This window comes from Salvelinus alpinus, chromosome 6 (assembly GCF_045679555.1).
Source record: "Salvelinus alpinus chromosome 6, SLU_Salpinus.1, whole genome shotgun sequence".
NCBI classification, from domain to species: domain Eukaryota; kingdom Metazoa; phylum Chordata; class Actinopteri; order Salmoniformes; family Salmonidae; genus Salvelinus; species Salvelinus alpinus.
The window spans coordinates 16116276-16132728 of record NC_092091.1 but is presented as its reverse complement, the minus strand read 5'-3'; the positions used below and the strand labels follow the sequence as shown (position 1 = coordinate 16132728).

Here is a 16453-nt window from a genome sequence, read left to right as displayed (position 1 = left end):
CTGGTCCACTAAACTATTTAAAGCCGGTGCATGTGAAATGGGACAGCAGCCCCTTAGCCAAATAATGATAATTCTGCACCAGTGGAGGCTGTCAAGGACTACCTACTGGACACAAACTGGTTGAATCAACGTTGTTTCCACGTAATTTCAATGAAATTACATTGGACCATTGTGGAATATACTTTGAATTGACATCTGTGCCCAGTGGGTAGTGAGTGGCGTTGTATTTAAGCAGAAGTTTAAGTCTCTAATATCCCAGTGGTGATTTGCTCTCATCCAGGCTTCTTAAGGCTTTGTAATGACACATATCTTTCCTGTACTCTGGTATCTTCTTTAAATACTGTACTGGGCCTACTAAAATCTGTCAATCTGCCATTGAGCAAGGCAGGCAAACCCTAATTGCTCCAGGGTCACCGTCAATAACGGCTGATTCCTGGCCGTGGCCCCACTCTCCAAGGGTGTCTCCGGGGGAGTGGGATATGCAAAAATCACATTTCCATTTCACACCACACACTTGTACAGGTTACAAACTTGTACGTGTGTGAAAAATGACAAATATAAGCACCCTTATTTGACCTTTGACCTGTAGAGGCCCCCCAACTCCCCTGTGTGAGGTTTACTCTTGGTAAATATACAGATTGGTATGTTTAAACATTTGAGAAGTTATGAAAGAGGTGTATACAGATTACAACGCTATCATGTGTCAATGTTGATGAATGGTTGATAGGGAAAACAGGAAGTCTTAAAACCATAGTCCACTCCTTACTCCCATCAGCTTTAGACAGTTTGAATCTCAAGACAATGCTGTGTATATTTGTTTTTCTGGTGTGTCAATATGTCTGTCTTGGCTGTGGTCGGATAAGATTTAGACTCAGGTGCCTGGTTCTTATTTCTGTTGAAATGTTTGTCCTTCCCTTTAACAATATGAATAAATTGACAGCAAAATGTTTTATCTAATTTCACACTGTTCACCCCTTTGTGCGTTCTGATTGCATTCACATAATCAATATTTTGTCACTGAACTAACAGTAACATACACTGACTGTACAAAACATGCTCTTTCCATGACAGACTGACCAGATGAATCCAGGTGAAAACTATGATCCCTTATTGATTTCACTTGTTAAATCCATTTCAATCAGTGTAGATGAAGGGGAGTAGACAGGTTAAAGAAGAGTGTTTAAGCCTTGAGACATGGATTGTGTATGTGTGCCATTCAGAGGGTGAATGGGCAAGACAAAATATTTAAGTGCCTTTGAACGGGGTATGGTAGTAGGTGCCAGGCACATCGGTTTGAGTGTGTCAAGAACTGCAACGCTGCTGGGTTTTTCCACTCTAAACAGTTTCCGTTGTTTATCAAGAATGGTCCACTAGCCAAAGGACATCCAGCCAACTTAACACAACTGTGGGGGTGTTTTCACATATAGTCCTGTTTAAAATAATCAATCTCAGTCCTCTTTAAAGTGAACTCTGGGATAAAAATAAAGCTAAAGAACTCGGTTGTCTTTGTATTCACACTAACCTTGCCTTGGAATGAGGACTCAACTCTTTTGGCAGTTCACTTCACCTTTTTTGAAATCTGAGTCCTCCTTGCGTTCACATTGCTATGTTTATAAAGGAACCAAGAATTGTTCTAACATTCACTCAATGCACTCTGGGTAAAAGTACAGGACAAGGCCTTCCATCAGAATGTGTTATCGGAAAGTTAGATATATCTATGTACATTTTGGAAGCTAATAGATTGCATGTAGGTAAAAGATTAGACATAATAATTGTAATCAGAAGATAATATTAACATGTAAATATTATTGGTAACAGATTAAATACCAGTAGAATAAATGCAGGTTAAATAATGCTGTAGGCCAATTGAAAATGTTGCACCCAATGTAGGCTACTGCCCCTTTAAGAGCTAGAATGGATTTTGGACCCTATGTTGTGATTTTCATCAAATATGTTGTCTTCTCACACTATTCACCCACACAATTGAATAAACAGTTTATGACGCTCTCAACATATAGATTAACATATTGCAAACAAATAATCTGAACATCGAGTCAGTATAAAACTCTACACATATTTTGGAATGCCTGTACATTCTGACAATCGCTAATCAATATCCAAAAACAGCACCAGTTTTTTCTGCGAACCTGCACATCATCATCTTCTCTCCAATGTGAAGGGGATTTAGGACAGGGGAAACAGCATCGCAGTAGTCTAGTGTGTGGTGAGGGGGAAATAACAAGCGAACCTGGGGAGCTTTGTGTTCACATTGCCCTTAAAAAGGGAACCGGACCACAGAATTCAAGCAAACCGAACACAGACCACCACTCGAGAAGCGAACCGCACTGCGAACCGCACTGAGTTTACAAAATGTGGCTGAAAGGGACCAAGTGTGAAAACTATGGAGCCTGATAGCTACCAAAAGGTTGAACGTATCTATCGTTTATATTTTCTTACGATCCTTAGATAAATTGTTAGGATCGTAAGAAAAGCCATGTGTTAAACATGGAACATAACTGTTAAATTAGATCTGTGAATGTACAAACCCTATGTTACGACAATGAATTCTATCAATTCTTACATTAAGTCTCCCTTTACTCGGTTACAGATCTTTTTTTATCTGTACAAACCTTTGTCAGGAATGTGGCATGTGCAAAGGACATGAACCAAACGTAGCTAGTCAAAGTTAACTAGTCAATCACGCAACTCTAGCCCAGACGTTAGAGATGCTTTGCAGCTTCCGGTTTCATTTCCAAAATGAAAGTCTAGAGCTTGTTTTAGAACGCAATTCGATAATGACGTTATATTAGTAGATGGCATACTATAGGCTTGGGCCTTCAGCAAATGACTTGTTTGAGAATGATACTATGAAGACACAGAAGAGCATTGTCTAGAAAAACCGCCTGAGCTGCAAAATAGAAAGTAAATATGATTTAGGCTTATTCCACTATCTGAATATGCCATGCTGTTGTGTGTTATTTAATGGCCATATTATTGCATAATACATTTGTATAGCCGCGTGTGGCTACTGTAGTGATCATGTAAACTAATGAATCACACTTTTTCCAGTATTTGGGAACACAGACTGTAGGCCTTATATTAGGCATTTTGACTGTTGTATTAATGAATTCCACTCTGTATGTAGGCTTGTTAAAACCATTTACGTTGCACAATCCCATCACGCAGAGGCTATATCCATATCAATAAATGAGACTTAACAAAATATTGATTAAGTCTTGACTGTAACCTGTCCTGAGCGAAATTGCCAAGGGGTCCCAAATGGTCAAGACTATCTATAGCCTATTCTTACTGCCAGATCTGTTTTCTTTATCAGCCACTGCATGTGCTTCTTAAACTATATTGTTTAACATTTATTTAGAGGCTATATTTATTTAAAATAATTCCGCAAGATTTGACACACTGAACTCTGTCAGAGAATAGTTGGTGAACCAGGCGAGGAAATCATTTGAGAAACCAAGGCTGTTGAGTCTGCCGATAAGAATATGGTGATTGACAGAGTCGAAAGCCTTGGCCAGGTCGATGAATACGGCTGCACAGTATTGTCTCTTCTCGATGGCGGTTATCATATCGTTTAGGACCTTGAGCGTGGCTGAGGTGCACCCATGACCAGCTCGGAAACCAGATTGCATAGCGCAGAAGGTACGGTGGGATTCGAAATGGTCGGTGATCTGTTTGTTAACTTGGCTTTCGAAGACCTTAGAAAGGCAGGGTAGGATAGATATAGGTCTGTAGCAGTTTGGGTCTAGAGTGTCTCCCCCTATGAAGAGGGGGATGACCACGGCAGCTTTCCAATCTATGGGAATCTCAGACGATACGAAAGAGAGGTTGAACAGGCTAGCAATAGGGGTTGCAACAATTTCGGCAGATCATTTTAGAAAGAGAGGGTCCAGATTGTCTAGCCCGGCTGATTTGTAGGAGTCCAGATTTTGCAGCTCTTTCAGAACATCAGCTATCTGGATTTGGGTGAAGGAGAAATGGGGAGGCTTGGGGGAATTGCTGTGGGGGGTGGAGGGCTGTTGACCGGGGTAGGGGTAGCCAGGTGGAAAGCATGGCCAGCTGTAGAAAAATGCTTATTGAAATTCTCAATTATAGTGGATTTATCGGTGGTGACAGTGTTTCCTAGCCTCAGCGCAATGGGCAGCTGGGAGGAGGGGCTCTTGTTCTCCATGGACTTTACAGTGTCCCAGAACTTTTTGGAGTTTGTGCTACAGAATGCAAATTTCTGCTTGAAAAAGCTAGCCTTAGCTTTCCTAACTTCCCTGAAAAGTTGAATATCACGGGGGCTATTCGATGCTAATGCAAAAAAAAAAAGTGTTTTAGGGAGCGTTTGACAGTGATGAGGGGTGGTCGTTTGACCGCAGACCCATTATGGATGCAGGCAATGAGGCAGTGATCGCGGAGATCTTGGTTGAAAACAGCAGAGGTGTATTTGGAGGGCAAGTTGGTTAGGATGATATCTATGAGGGTGCCCGTGTTTATGGATTTGGCATTCTACCTGGTGGGTTCATTGATAATTTGTGTGAGATTGAGGGCATCAAGCTTAGATTGTAGGATGGCCGGAGTGTTAAGCATGTCCCAGTTTAGGTCGAGAATATGCTTTGACAAGATTTTGAGTGATGAAATACATTTCAAAATATTCTATAACAAAAATATTTTGGATGGCAAAGACTCCAGTGGTCATACATAATTAAAAGATTCACAAAACATCTATTATTATTCTTCTATGTTTCATTATTCTTGGTATATCCTACTGGTTATGATTACAGACAGAGCCCAGTGAATGGGATGGTGCAATATTAAATTAGTAACATTTCGATAAAGTGCATGCATGGGGATGTCCACGTCTCCCAGAGATATGCCCATACTGTAGAGAGATACACCTAGTGGACTGAAACTTTACTGTTGTAGGCATAACACAGCTAGTGCTATCTAGACTTGCGCTGGCAAAGAAATCCATGACATTAGCTACCTAAATGTGAAGTAAATTCAACTGAGGTGTAATAGAGAATGGAGACTTTTAACTTGAAAACATGCAGGATACCTCTTTCTGGTTTCCCTGACTTTTTTAAATAATATGCTATACTTGTTCGCATTGCACTCCTCACAGGCGTGAGATGAGATGAAACTGCCAAAACTCTGCAGGGTATTATTGTACGTCAGAATTGTAACACAAGATTTGTTCAAGCCTAAAATGTTAGACCATAATCGTAACATGGTGTTTGTTTGCTCACAGATGAAATTTCCCATTTACGTTTCATGTTTCACGCATGGGTTTTCTTACAATCCTAACAATTTATGTATGGATTTTCTTACGAACCTAGCACTATGTATGTTCAAACTTTTGGCAGCTATCTGGCTCCATAGAAAACACCCTGGGAAGCATGAGTCAACATGGGCCAGCATCCCTGTTAAATGCTTTCAACACCTTGTAGAGTCCATGCCCCAATGTATTGAGGCTCTTTAAGGGCAGAAGGGGGTACAACTCAACATTAGGAAGGTGTTCCTAATGTTTTGTACACTCAGTGTATATCCCAGATACATATTTTTTGAGTTTTACTTTTCTAGTCCTTATGGTTCTATATAATAGGCCTATATCCCACATTACACCCCACTCTATCTAGCAACTGTATTACGTATGTCAGAGGGGTGTGTCAGGTCTGTCCCTATTCACTATATTGTGCACTACTTTTGACCAGAGCCATATGTCGGCCCTGGTCATAAATAGTGCACTATTTAGGGACTAGCATGCCATTTCGGACATAGACTCAGTCTGACCCAGATTCGAGAAGTATAAGCACTCAGCATAATGTAAATGTGAAAATCCGCTTGGTGTTTCCCCTCACTACCAAATATAGTTGTGAGAGGAAGCCCAGTGGCCGGCAGTGGGAAAAGATGGAAGGAGATAGATTTTTAACTTCTGCAAATTTTCTCATCAATTAAACATTTGATCTCAGTACAGTTTTCTGTTCCCAAAACTACAATCGGTTATGAACAGAGTAAACTACTTTTTGTACTCTTTAACCTTTGCCACAGTCGTAAAAAATTGGGTTGTTTAGAAGGGATGGAAAGGCGAATTGCGTTATTGTACACGTGAATTTCACAGTAGGCGGAAATATGCAGATGTATGCTAGAACGGGCTAATAGGATCTCGCTAGCTCGTGCATGGCTCTGCCCACCTCCTTGCTTGTTCTGCCCACTATGAGTAATTTGTTCCCATTGTAAACGACAGGCTGTGGTCTATATTGGCTTAGTTATACAAATATTTGGAGGTACCAACCGGCAACCAGTTCCCGCTACCGCCCCTGTCTACTGAGACTTCCTTCATGCGTTGGGACATTATATAAGGATTTAGCGCTAGAAAACTCAAGGCGCCCACGTGTGGCTCATGTGAAATACAATCCCGACGTCAATAATCATCGCTTGCGATACGGCTTTCGTAACACATGGCCTTTATCGCTCATCAACGAGAAAGATAAAACAATATATTAACTTAATGTATCTGTTTTGAGTGTCATGATCAAGGGCTACTAAAGGCTAGCCCTACTATAGACTACTACTACAAAATGATACATCCACATATTTTGATATATTACCAACCTGCATTGTATAAAGCTATGATCACTAAAGTCAATATCAAGATTATTATCATTTTAGACATTCATAATATTGCAACTGAATGTGGGCGTCTTCTTCGACGAGGTACATTGATGGCGATTGACATCCAATATTTGTTGCATTACCGCCACCAACCACACTAGAGTATAAATGCAGTATACTTTGTAACACTACTCATCTGTTCCTACACCAGCCAACAGACAGATGGTGCTGCTCAATGACGTGTATAATATGCACAAGAAGGAGTTCCAGTTTAATTTCATGCTCTCGGATTGGTCATCGTTTGTGTCCAGGGAAAGCAACCGGGGCCCGCGTTGTTGGGTTGTGTACTTGTCCTCTCTGAAGTGATTCGTCGTGCGCTTACCGCCTTCCACGTGGCCGAAAGAAATAAACTTCTAGCTAGTTTACCAAGCATTCCATAATTTAGCTAGGATTCTCGGAGAAATGTCTAAAATAGAGTTGTTGGGATTGATTTTCAACCAGGGATTTAGAGCGGCTCCTGAGTTGTTTAGAGCCGTTGAAAAAACTATAACAAAGTACCAGGGAAAACATTCCCTATCGAAAGAGGAGAACGCCCGTCTACAGAAGCTGCTTGATATCCTCCTGAAACCGGAGATAAAGTTACATAGAACAGGTTTGTTACGCGTTGCATCGCAACGTTTTTTTCTAAACATTTCATTTGGTAATGTTGTTGGTGTGGTCAACCTGGTGAAAGTTGATTGCGTTTGTTTTGGAACCGGGCTGGCTCCCGGGCATGCCCTATATGAAGCTAGCCGCCTTAAATAAACGTCCCTCATTGAAAGTATTTTTATTTATTTAACTAGGCAAGTCAAATGGTGAAATCATGGACTATAAGGCTAAACAAGGTTCGAATGTGACAAATTCAACAAAATAGAATAATTAGTTAATAGAAAATAAATTAAATAAAATCAGTTAATTGCACTGTGAATGTATTAGACTAACATTTTATTGGGAGCATACTTATATCACTATACAGCCTTACCCATGGATTGTGGATCCATAAATCCTAGCCCTCAGCCTCCGATCCAACAGGTCCCAGACGTGCTCAATGGGATTGAGATCCGGGCTCTTCGCTGGACATGGCAGAACACTGACATTCCTGTCTTGCAGGAAATCACGCACAGAACGAGCAGTACGGCTGGTGCCATTGTCATGCTTGAGGGTCATGTCAGGATGAGCCTGCAGGAAGGGTACCACATGAGGGAGGAGGATGTCTTGGTGTTTTTCAGAGTCAGTAGAAAGGCCTCTTTAGTGTCCTAAGTTTTCATAACTGTGACCTTAATTGCCTACTGTCTGTAAGCTGTTAGTGTCTTAACGACCGTTCCACAGGTGCATGTTCATTCATTGTTTATGGTTCATTGAACAAGCATGGGAAACAGTGTTTAAACCCTTTACAATGAAGATCTGTGAAGTTATTTGGATTTTTACGAATGATTTTAGCATCATAACTCATTGCAGGACTTTGAAACCACTGAAATTAGCCACATTTAAGCTTACCTGTCAACCTACTGAGTATTAGACATTCACATTGCACTGTACAGCCTTATGTATAGATTAATTGATTCACAATATTCCAAACATGTTTAGTATCATTTTGTCAATATGACATGATTCCAATGTTTGTATAAATGTATCACTTTCAATTAGTAACTTTTTATTTTGAAGGCGAACCGCAAATTCCACTATTTTGGCTTATCCTTAATGTGGCTAGCTTCATAGGTCAGGGTGTGAGCCAAGTGCCCTGTTCAAAGCAAAGGGCCAGGGTCTTGGTCTAGAATCACGGTTTCAACTGCTCATACAGATTTACTTCGATACTGCAGTTTAATTGACCCCGTCCTAGAAAGACAATTTCCATAGACGGCCATATAGAGAAGTCAAATTTGAAAATGACTAATAAGACAGTCATCCTCGTACACTAATCATCTATTGAATTATTCTAATAATTGTCGCTCAAGCGTTTTTTCTTTCACTCAGACGAAGATATTAACATTTTATATTAATTCAAAATTGTCGCTGCTCCCTGTGCACACTCACGCTCAGTTCGCATATAATGTTGGTCCATATAAACCATAGAGAATGAGATGGGACTCTTCTGGCTATATTAGTATGGGCAGCGCCATTGTAGGCTTCTACCATTTTAATGTCATCAACTGGGTAGGACTTCCAACTTCATTGGCTGATCCCTCCTTGTGACCCTGTTGGAGGGATCAGCCAATTATGAAGAAGAAAATAGTCTCAATGCTTGCCCTTGCTGTCACCGATGCTATAATGGCACAGGTACAAAGATGAGTCCTCTAGCTCTATGGTATAAACCGAATGCAACCCGGATATAGAAGTCAATGAATCGGCTATGCGAACGTGAGTAGATTACCTTGAATAGGGAGAAGCTATACGGACCTGCCAGGTGCCCAAATTGAAGAGGTATGTTGCGCAGTTGAGACAAATGGATTCAGTTCAGTCAGTCCTTGAAAAATAGGGGTTGGGTTGTAGAGAATTGAAGGACCATGAATGTAATGAGAAATCTTAGGTGCAGTATAGCCCCTCCCCCTTAAACGATGATCGGACATCTTGTTCTCATTATACCTCAGTGGTTAAGGCCACGGTCGAAGTCGTCTCAAAACAAATGTTATGCAGTTCAGAGTAATGAGTAGGATTGTGTTTTCATGTGCGAAAGTGATTACTTTGAATAAAATTACTGTGCTGTTCCACTTGAGAAGGTCACTCCTCCCTCTCTGCTTTTGCGTGTTCACATCACAGGCCATAGATCGGTGCCCTGCGGCTCAGCATAATCCAATCCACCCAATATCTATCTGCAGACTGCAGTTACTACAATGAACACCCCACAAGAAACGTCCATTAGCATTGCGTCATTACATGCTACGCCCCTTGCCATTTGAAGCTGCTTGTAAAAGTACTGTTGGTGACACAATTATCCACACTATGTGGTAAGTTTAGCTTCGGCTTCACACACAAAAAGACATTAAAGGCCGGGCGCTAGTTAAAAAGAGTTATGTTTCGATGTGCGAGCAAGAAATAACCTGTAATATTGGTCACCATCTGAATGTCACAGTGGCAATAAGCTAACGTTACTGCCTTCGGGAATGACGACGAGCATGTGCGAATGACCAGTGCACACCTGTGTTGTATTGAGGTGGCTGCCGACCTGAGGTGCTTCCCACTGGGCAGCTGTATCAAATCAAACTGTCACATGCGCCGAATAGAACAAGTGTAGACTTAACTGTGAAATGCTTACTTACAAGCCCTTAACCAACAGTGCAGTTCAAGAAGAAGAAAATATTTACCAAGTAGACTAAAAAAGTAACACAATAAGAATAACGTGGCTATATACAGGGGGCACCGGTACCGAGTCAGTGTGCGGGGGTACAGGCTAGTTGAGGTAATCTGTACATGTAGGTGGGGGCTAAGTGACTATGAATAGGTAACAAACAAACAGCGAGTGGCAGCAGTGTACAAAAAGGGGGGGGTGGGGTCAGTCAATGTAAATTGCCCGGTGGTGATTTTATGAAATGTTCAGCAGTCTTATTTATGGCTTGGGGGTAGAAGCTGTTAAGGAGCCTTTGTCCTAGACTTGGCGCTCCAGTACCGCTTGCTGTGCAGTGGCAGAGAAAACAGTCTATAACTTGGGTGACTGGAGTCTGACAATTTTCTGGGCTTTCCTCTGGACACCGCCTATTCTACAGGTCCTGGATGGCAGGAAGCTTGGCCCCAGTGATGTACTGGGCCATTCGCACTACTCTCTGTAGCGCCTTACGGTCAGATGCCGAGCAGTTGCCATACCAGGCTGCGATGCAACCGGTCAGGATGCTCTCGATGGTGCAGCTGTAGAACCCTTTGAGGATCTGGGGACCCATGCCAAATCTTCTCAGTCTCTTGAGGAGGAATAGGTTTTGTCGTGCCCTCTTCACGACGGTCTTGGTATGTTTGGACCATGATAGTTCGTTGGTGATGTGGATACCAAGGAACTTGAAACTCTCGACCCGCTCCAATACAACCCCGTCGATGTTAATGGGGGCCTGTTCGGCCCGCCTTTTTCTGTAGTCCACGATCAGCTCATTTGTCTTGCTCACATCGAGGGAGAGGTTGTTGTCCTGGCACCACACTGCCAGTTCTCTGACCTCCTCCCTATATGCCATCTCATCATTGTCGGTGATCAGGCCTACCACTGTTGTGTCGTCAGCAAACTTAATGATGGTGTTGTAGTCGTGTTTGGCCACGCAGTTGAACAGGGAATACAGGAGGGGCCCCAGTGTTAAGGATCAGTGTGGCAGACGTGTTGTTGCCTACTCTTACCACCTGGGGGCGGTCCGTCAGGAAGTCCAGGATCCAGTTGCAGAGGGAGGTGTTTAGTCCCAGAGTCCTTAGCTTAGTGATGAGCTTCGTGGGCACTATGGTGTTGAATGCTGAGCTGTAGTCAATGAACAGCATTCTCACATAGGTGTTCCTTTTGTCAAGGTGAGAAAGGGCAGTGTGGAGTGCAATATAGATTGCGTCATCTGTGAATCTGTTGGGGCGGTATGCGATTTGGAGTGGGTCTAGGGTGTCCGGGAGGATGCTGTTGAAGTGAGCCATGACCAGCCTTTTAAAGCACTTCATGGCTACCGACATGAGTGCCAAGGGGCAGTAATCATTTAGGCAGGTTACCTTCGCTTCCTTGGGCACAGGGACTATGGTGGTCTGCTTGAAACATGTAGGTATTACAGACTCATTAAGGGAGAGGTTGAAAATGTCAGTAAAGACACTTGACAGTAAAGACACTTGACAGAGCGTTAGTCATCCAGAACAGCTGGTGCTCTTGTGCATGCTTCAGTGTTGCTTGCCTCGAAGCAAGCATAAAAGGCATTAAGCTCGTCTGGTAGGCTCGTATCACTGGGCAGTTCGCGTCTGGGTTTCCCTTTGTAGTCCGTAATAGTTTAAGCCCTGTCACATCCGACGAGCGTCAGAGCCGGTGTAGTAGGATTCAATCTTAATCCTGTATTGACGCTTTGATTGTTTGGTGTCACCTGTCACCGGCAGAAGTTACAAGTGGCCAAATGTTTTCCGATATGATTGTGTTCAAGTGCTTTTGAAGTCGGAACAATTCAACCAAAAAGATTTTAGCTAGCTAGATACGCTAAGTAACGTTGCTTAACATTGGCAATATGGTCAAACTAGCTACATTATCCACATTGATAAGTTTGACAATTACAATGTCATCTTTTGGTTGAATCCCCCCCCCACTTGTAATTTCAACTTGAATGGTCGTTGAAGTGAAATTTCCCAATTGTAACTCCAAACTTCCAATAGCATGTGAACGCCCCATAGGTCTCTGTAAATCTTCTTGGAATAGCTAGTTAAATTCCATTTTTAGTTCCATGAGCAAACACAGAATCATATATTAAAGAAAACATGTCATATGTAAAAATGTCCACATAAAGCTCTACATGTGCATTCTAATGATAATTGTTGTTCACAACACTTATGGAACTAGGACTATTCCCAGGTTTACCGAGACCCCTGTCTATCTCATGTCAATGTTGGAGTTCTAGCTAATTCATCCTTTCTCCTTCCCTTCAGACCTCCAACAGCTCAACGTCTCTGAAGTGGAGGTTCCCCCTGAGCAGCAGCACTGTGAGCAGGAGTGGAGCCCCAGTCTGGGGCAGGAGGACTTGGAGCCCACACAGATTAAAGAGGAACTCTGGACCAGCCAGGGGAAAGAGAAACAGGAGGAATGTCAAGAGCTGGAGTATAATACTAAAGACTCTGTGTTCACTCCTCCCTGTGTGAAAAGTGACTATGATCAGTACCCAACTCGGTCCTCACATCTTAACAAAACCCAAAGTAAGGAATGCAAAAATGGAGACTCGTCCGCTGAACAGATGAAAACAGAATCTCAAGAAGAGAACTCTTCAGAACCAGCCAGTGACTCTCAGGCCCTCTCTGTAGTAAATCCAGGCTGTTCTGCAGCTCAGGGTGATGACAATGAAAGTGTTCATAGGAAGGAGAGTGCAAAATCACTGTCTGCTTTAAAGACGCAGATATCAAAGAGGAGGCGGACAGAAAAAGGACAAAGCCCTGCTGGTCCTTGTTGCAAGGTGTGTGGAAGGCCTTGTCAGTCCTTTGGAGCTTTATTGATACATTTGAAAAGTCACAGAAAAGATCATGAACAAATTTGTGGAGTTTGTGGAAAAAGCTGTCAATCCCTAAAATGTGTGATGGATCACATTTTACAAACTCACAGAACTAGGTTTTGTGATGTTTGTGGTAAAAGTTTTGATGCTACTAAGGATCTGGAAAAGCATATGAGGACCCACACAGGGGAGAAACCATATCCCTGTAATGACTGTGCTAAATATTTTGTCAGTATTGCAAATCTGAATTTGCATATGAAGACGGTCCACACAGGGGAGAAATCACACTGCTGCCATGAATGTGGCAAATGTTATGCTCAGAGTGGAAATCTGAATGCGCATATGAGGATCCACACAGGAGAGAAACCATATCACTGTAATGATTGTGGCAAAACATTCCGCCTTGGCACTTCCCTTAAAATGCATATAAGGACTCATACAAGGGAGAAACCATATCGCTGCCAGGATTGTGGCAGTTCATTTGCTAGGATGGAGCACCTGAAAAATCATAGCAGGATTCACACAGGGGAGAAACCATATAGCTGTCCTGAATGTGGCAAATGCTTCCTTCAGAATGGTAATCTAAAATTGCACATGAGAATTCACACAGGGGAGAAATCACATCAGTGTCAAGTTTGTAACAAATGTTTCACTTATAGCCATACTCTAACAGTGCATATGAGAGTTCACACCAATGACAAACCGTTTCACTGCCAGGAGTGTGACTTATGTTTCAGTCAGAGTTCCAACTTGAATCGGCACATGAAGAGACACAGAGGGGAGAAACCACACCACTGTCACGTTTGTGGCAAATCTTTCTCCACAGGTTTTCAGTTGAATGTGCATTTGAGAATTCACACAGGGGAAAAACCGCATGCGTGTCCTACATGTCCAAAATGCTTCAGCGACAGAGGGGCATTAAATAGTCATCAGAAAATACACACTGAGAAGAAGCCATATTGCTACGATTGTCTTAAATGCTTCAGATCAAAGCAACGCCTGAGAGAACACAAAGAGAGAATGCACAAAAACATGGCTGTGCCCTGTGTAGGGGAAAGTGATTCAACAGAAGATTGAGAGGGACATTCAGTTTTCTTGGGTGGATAAGATATGACTGAATTAACGCTTGAACTATGAGAACGTTGCCAGGCTAACTGGGCTGCTACACCGGACACGTAACATTTGCACAGCGTGATACATGCCTATTCATTTAAATGAAATCAGGCGTAAGCACGCTGGCTATGCAAGAGGAGTCCTTGCTCATTTGACACAAAGGACATTTGAACTGTATCTGTATTTAACTTAGTGTGTTATTGATGAGCTTTGTCTAGTAAGCATAAAGTCATGTCCGGCTTCAATCCGTTCTCGCGTTGTTTCCGATTTCAAGTAAATTTCAGATTGAATTGACGTATGCAGCGTTCAGCCTACCGTGAATGCAATATCCCCGAACATTGCCTTTCAAAGGTGCGTTGTCGGATTGAATCCTGGCCATAAACATCTGCAGTGTTCATATGAATCTTACAGCACTAAAGGGTGGTGATACACTTTTTAAAATTGCGGGCAAACATTTGAGGACTGAAATCAACATCCTCTGCATAACAATGGCTAACTGAACCTTCCCAAAGCAACTGTTTTGATTATGCAGAGGATGTTGATTGTGCTCTTCACAAGTCCTCACTGTCAGCCCTAGCTATGGAAACAATTTCCCTAGTATAACACAAGGGTGTATACTTTGGTATAACAGTCAAAGCAGCATAATGGCATTCCACTAAACTAAAGAGGCCACAGGCATGCTAGTAGATACTCATAGACTTCCAGTCATTGCGCTAAAACTAGTTGGTCGCGAAACTACCTCCAACTTCCTTCATGCTGAACACAGACATAACAATGATATTGCCAAAATCCCAAAGTATCCCTTTAAGCACAGTGCCTTGATCTGTGTCTGGGGAATTTTAGTCTAAAGTGGCTTGTCTCCTTTTCGGGCAAACCATTCTGCAGGCTTCCAAATGAGTGAAGGTGGAGAGGAAGTCTCTAATCGCATCTTCTTACTGAATAAGCCAAATATGTTCTATTATATTGACAAGATAGTCGAGTGACCGCTCTAATGGAAATGCATGTCCTCAAAGATGGGGAGTTAGCGAGGTAACTTTGGTCAACTCTGAGTACAACTCGGGATAACCGGTCATAAGAAAGTAGCTCACCTTTTAGCCAGCAAAATGTATATGGCAACAAATCCTTCAGAACTAACCTGCTCTGGAGCAGGCTAACTCATGACTAGCTCCAATTACCCTTGAATGAAATGACTGTGCCACGAGTTGTGGTTCAATGCAATCAGATTCCTTCCCTCTTGCAAAGATCGCGTCACCATGCCCTTCATTTGACGAAGAGTACTGATTTAAATATTACATTATACTTTTATTAACAGAATGCATTTTAAACTTCACGCACAGTAGCGCTTTTGTATTACTTAATACTTATTCTATGGATAGGAGTGGGAAAAAAAAGTTGTGGTTGTGCATTGATAAACATTGCTTCTAAAAACCTATTTTGCAAAATAAATAGAAAATGTGGAACTAACTAGCCCATGGATTGATGTTTCATGAAGAGTTTGCCTTTCGACTAGTGGTTGACCGATTAATCGGCGCCGATTTCAAGCTCTCGTAGTTATGGCCGATTACTTTGCAATCCATGAAGAAACTGCGTGGCAGGCTGACCGCGAGTGCAGTGTCAAAAGGACCTTGTGGCTGCAATGAGCCACGGTAAGTTGCTAGCTAGCATTAAACTTATTAAAAAAACGATCAATCTTCACAATCACTAGTTAACTACATGGTTGATGATATTAGGTTAACTAGCTTGTCCTGCGTTGCATATAAATTAACAGGCATCGCATTATTATCATCGAATCACAGCCTCATTCAACTTCACCAAACGGGTGATGATTTAACAAAAGCGCATTTGCGAAAAAAAACATTCGTTGCACAAATGTACCTACCCATAAACATCAATACCTTTCTTAAAATCAATACACAGAAGTATATTTTATTATATATTTAGTTTAAATAAATGCATGTTAGCAGGCAATATTAACTAGGGAAATTGTGTCACTTCTCTTGCGTTCAGTGCAAGCAGAGTCGGGGTATATGCAACAGGGGTATATGCAACAGTTTGGGCCGCCTGGCTCGTTGCGAACTGTGTTTCTCCTTAACAAAGACCGTAATTAATTTGCCAGAATTTTACATAATTATGACTGTTGTGCAATGTAACAGCAATATTTAGAGACTTAGGGTTGCCACCAGTTCGACAAAACACATAATGGTTCTGTATTTCACTGAAAGAATAAACGTTTTGTTTTCTAAATGATAGTTCCCGGATTTCATTATATTAATGACCAAAGACTCGTATTTGTGTGTTTATCATTAAGTCTATGATTTGATAGAGCAGTCTAACTGAGCGGTGGTAGGCAGCAGCAGGCTCATAAGCATTCATTCGAGCAGCTCTTAGCAATGCTTGTTGCACAGTGCTGTTTGACTTCAAGCCTATGAACTCCCGAGATTAGGCTGGCAATACTAGTGTCTATTTTTTTTATTTCACCTTTATTTAACCAGATAGGCTAGTTGAGAACAAGTTCTCAATTACAACTGCGACCTGGCCAAGATAAAGCATAGCAG

At 42.0% G+C, this 16453-nt stretch overlaps 1 protein-coding gene across 1 annotated transcript; it reads left to right on the top strand.

Annotated features, from left to right (window-relative positions):
• Positions 1-6971: 6971 nt before the first annotated feature.
• LOC139578221 (zinc finger protein 25-like) lies at positions 6972-15283 on the top strand. The gene is made up of 2 exons (XM_071405554.1): positions 6972-7270; positions 12232-15283. The coding sequence occupies exons 1-2, from the start codon at positions 7081-7083 to the stop codon at positions 13860-13862; spliced, it is 1821 nt and encodes a 606-aa protein (XP_071261655.1). The 5' UTR covers positions 6972-7080; the 3' UTR covers positions 13863-15283.
• Positions 15284-16453: the final 1170 nt, after the last annotated feature.

Coding starts and splice junctions, on each gene's coding strand:
- LOC139578221 (XM_071405554.1), top strand. CDS start 7,081: ATGTCTAAAATAGAGTTGTTGGGATTGATTTTCAACCAGGGATTTAGA. Junction 7,271..12,231: donor GATAAAGTTACATAGAACAG/GTTTGTTACGCG, acceptor CCTTCCCTTCAG/ACCTCCAACAGCTCAACGTC.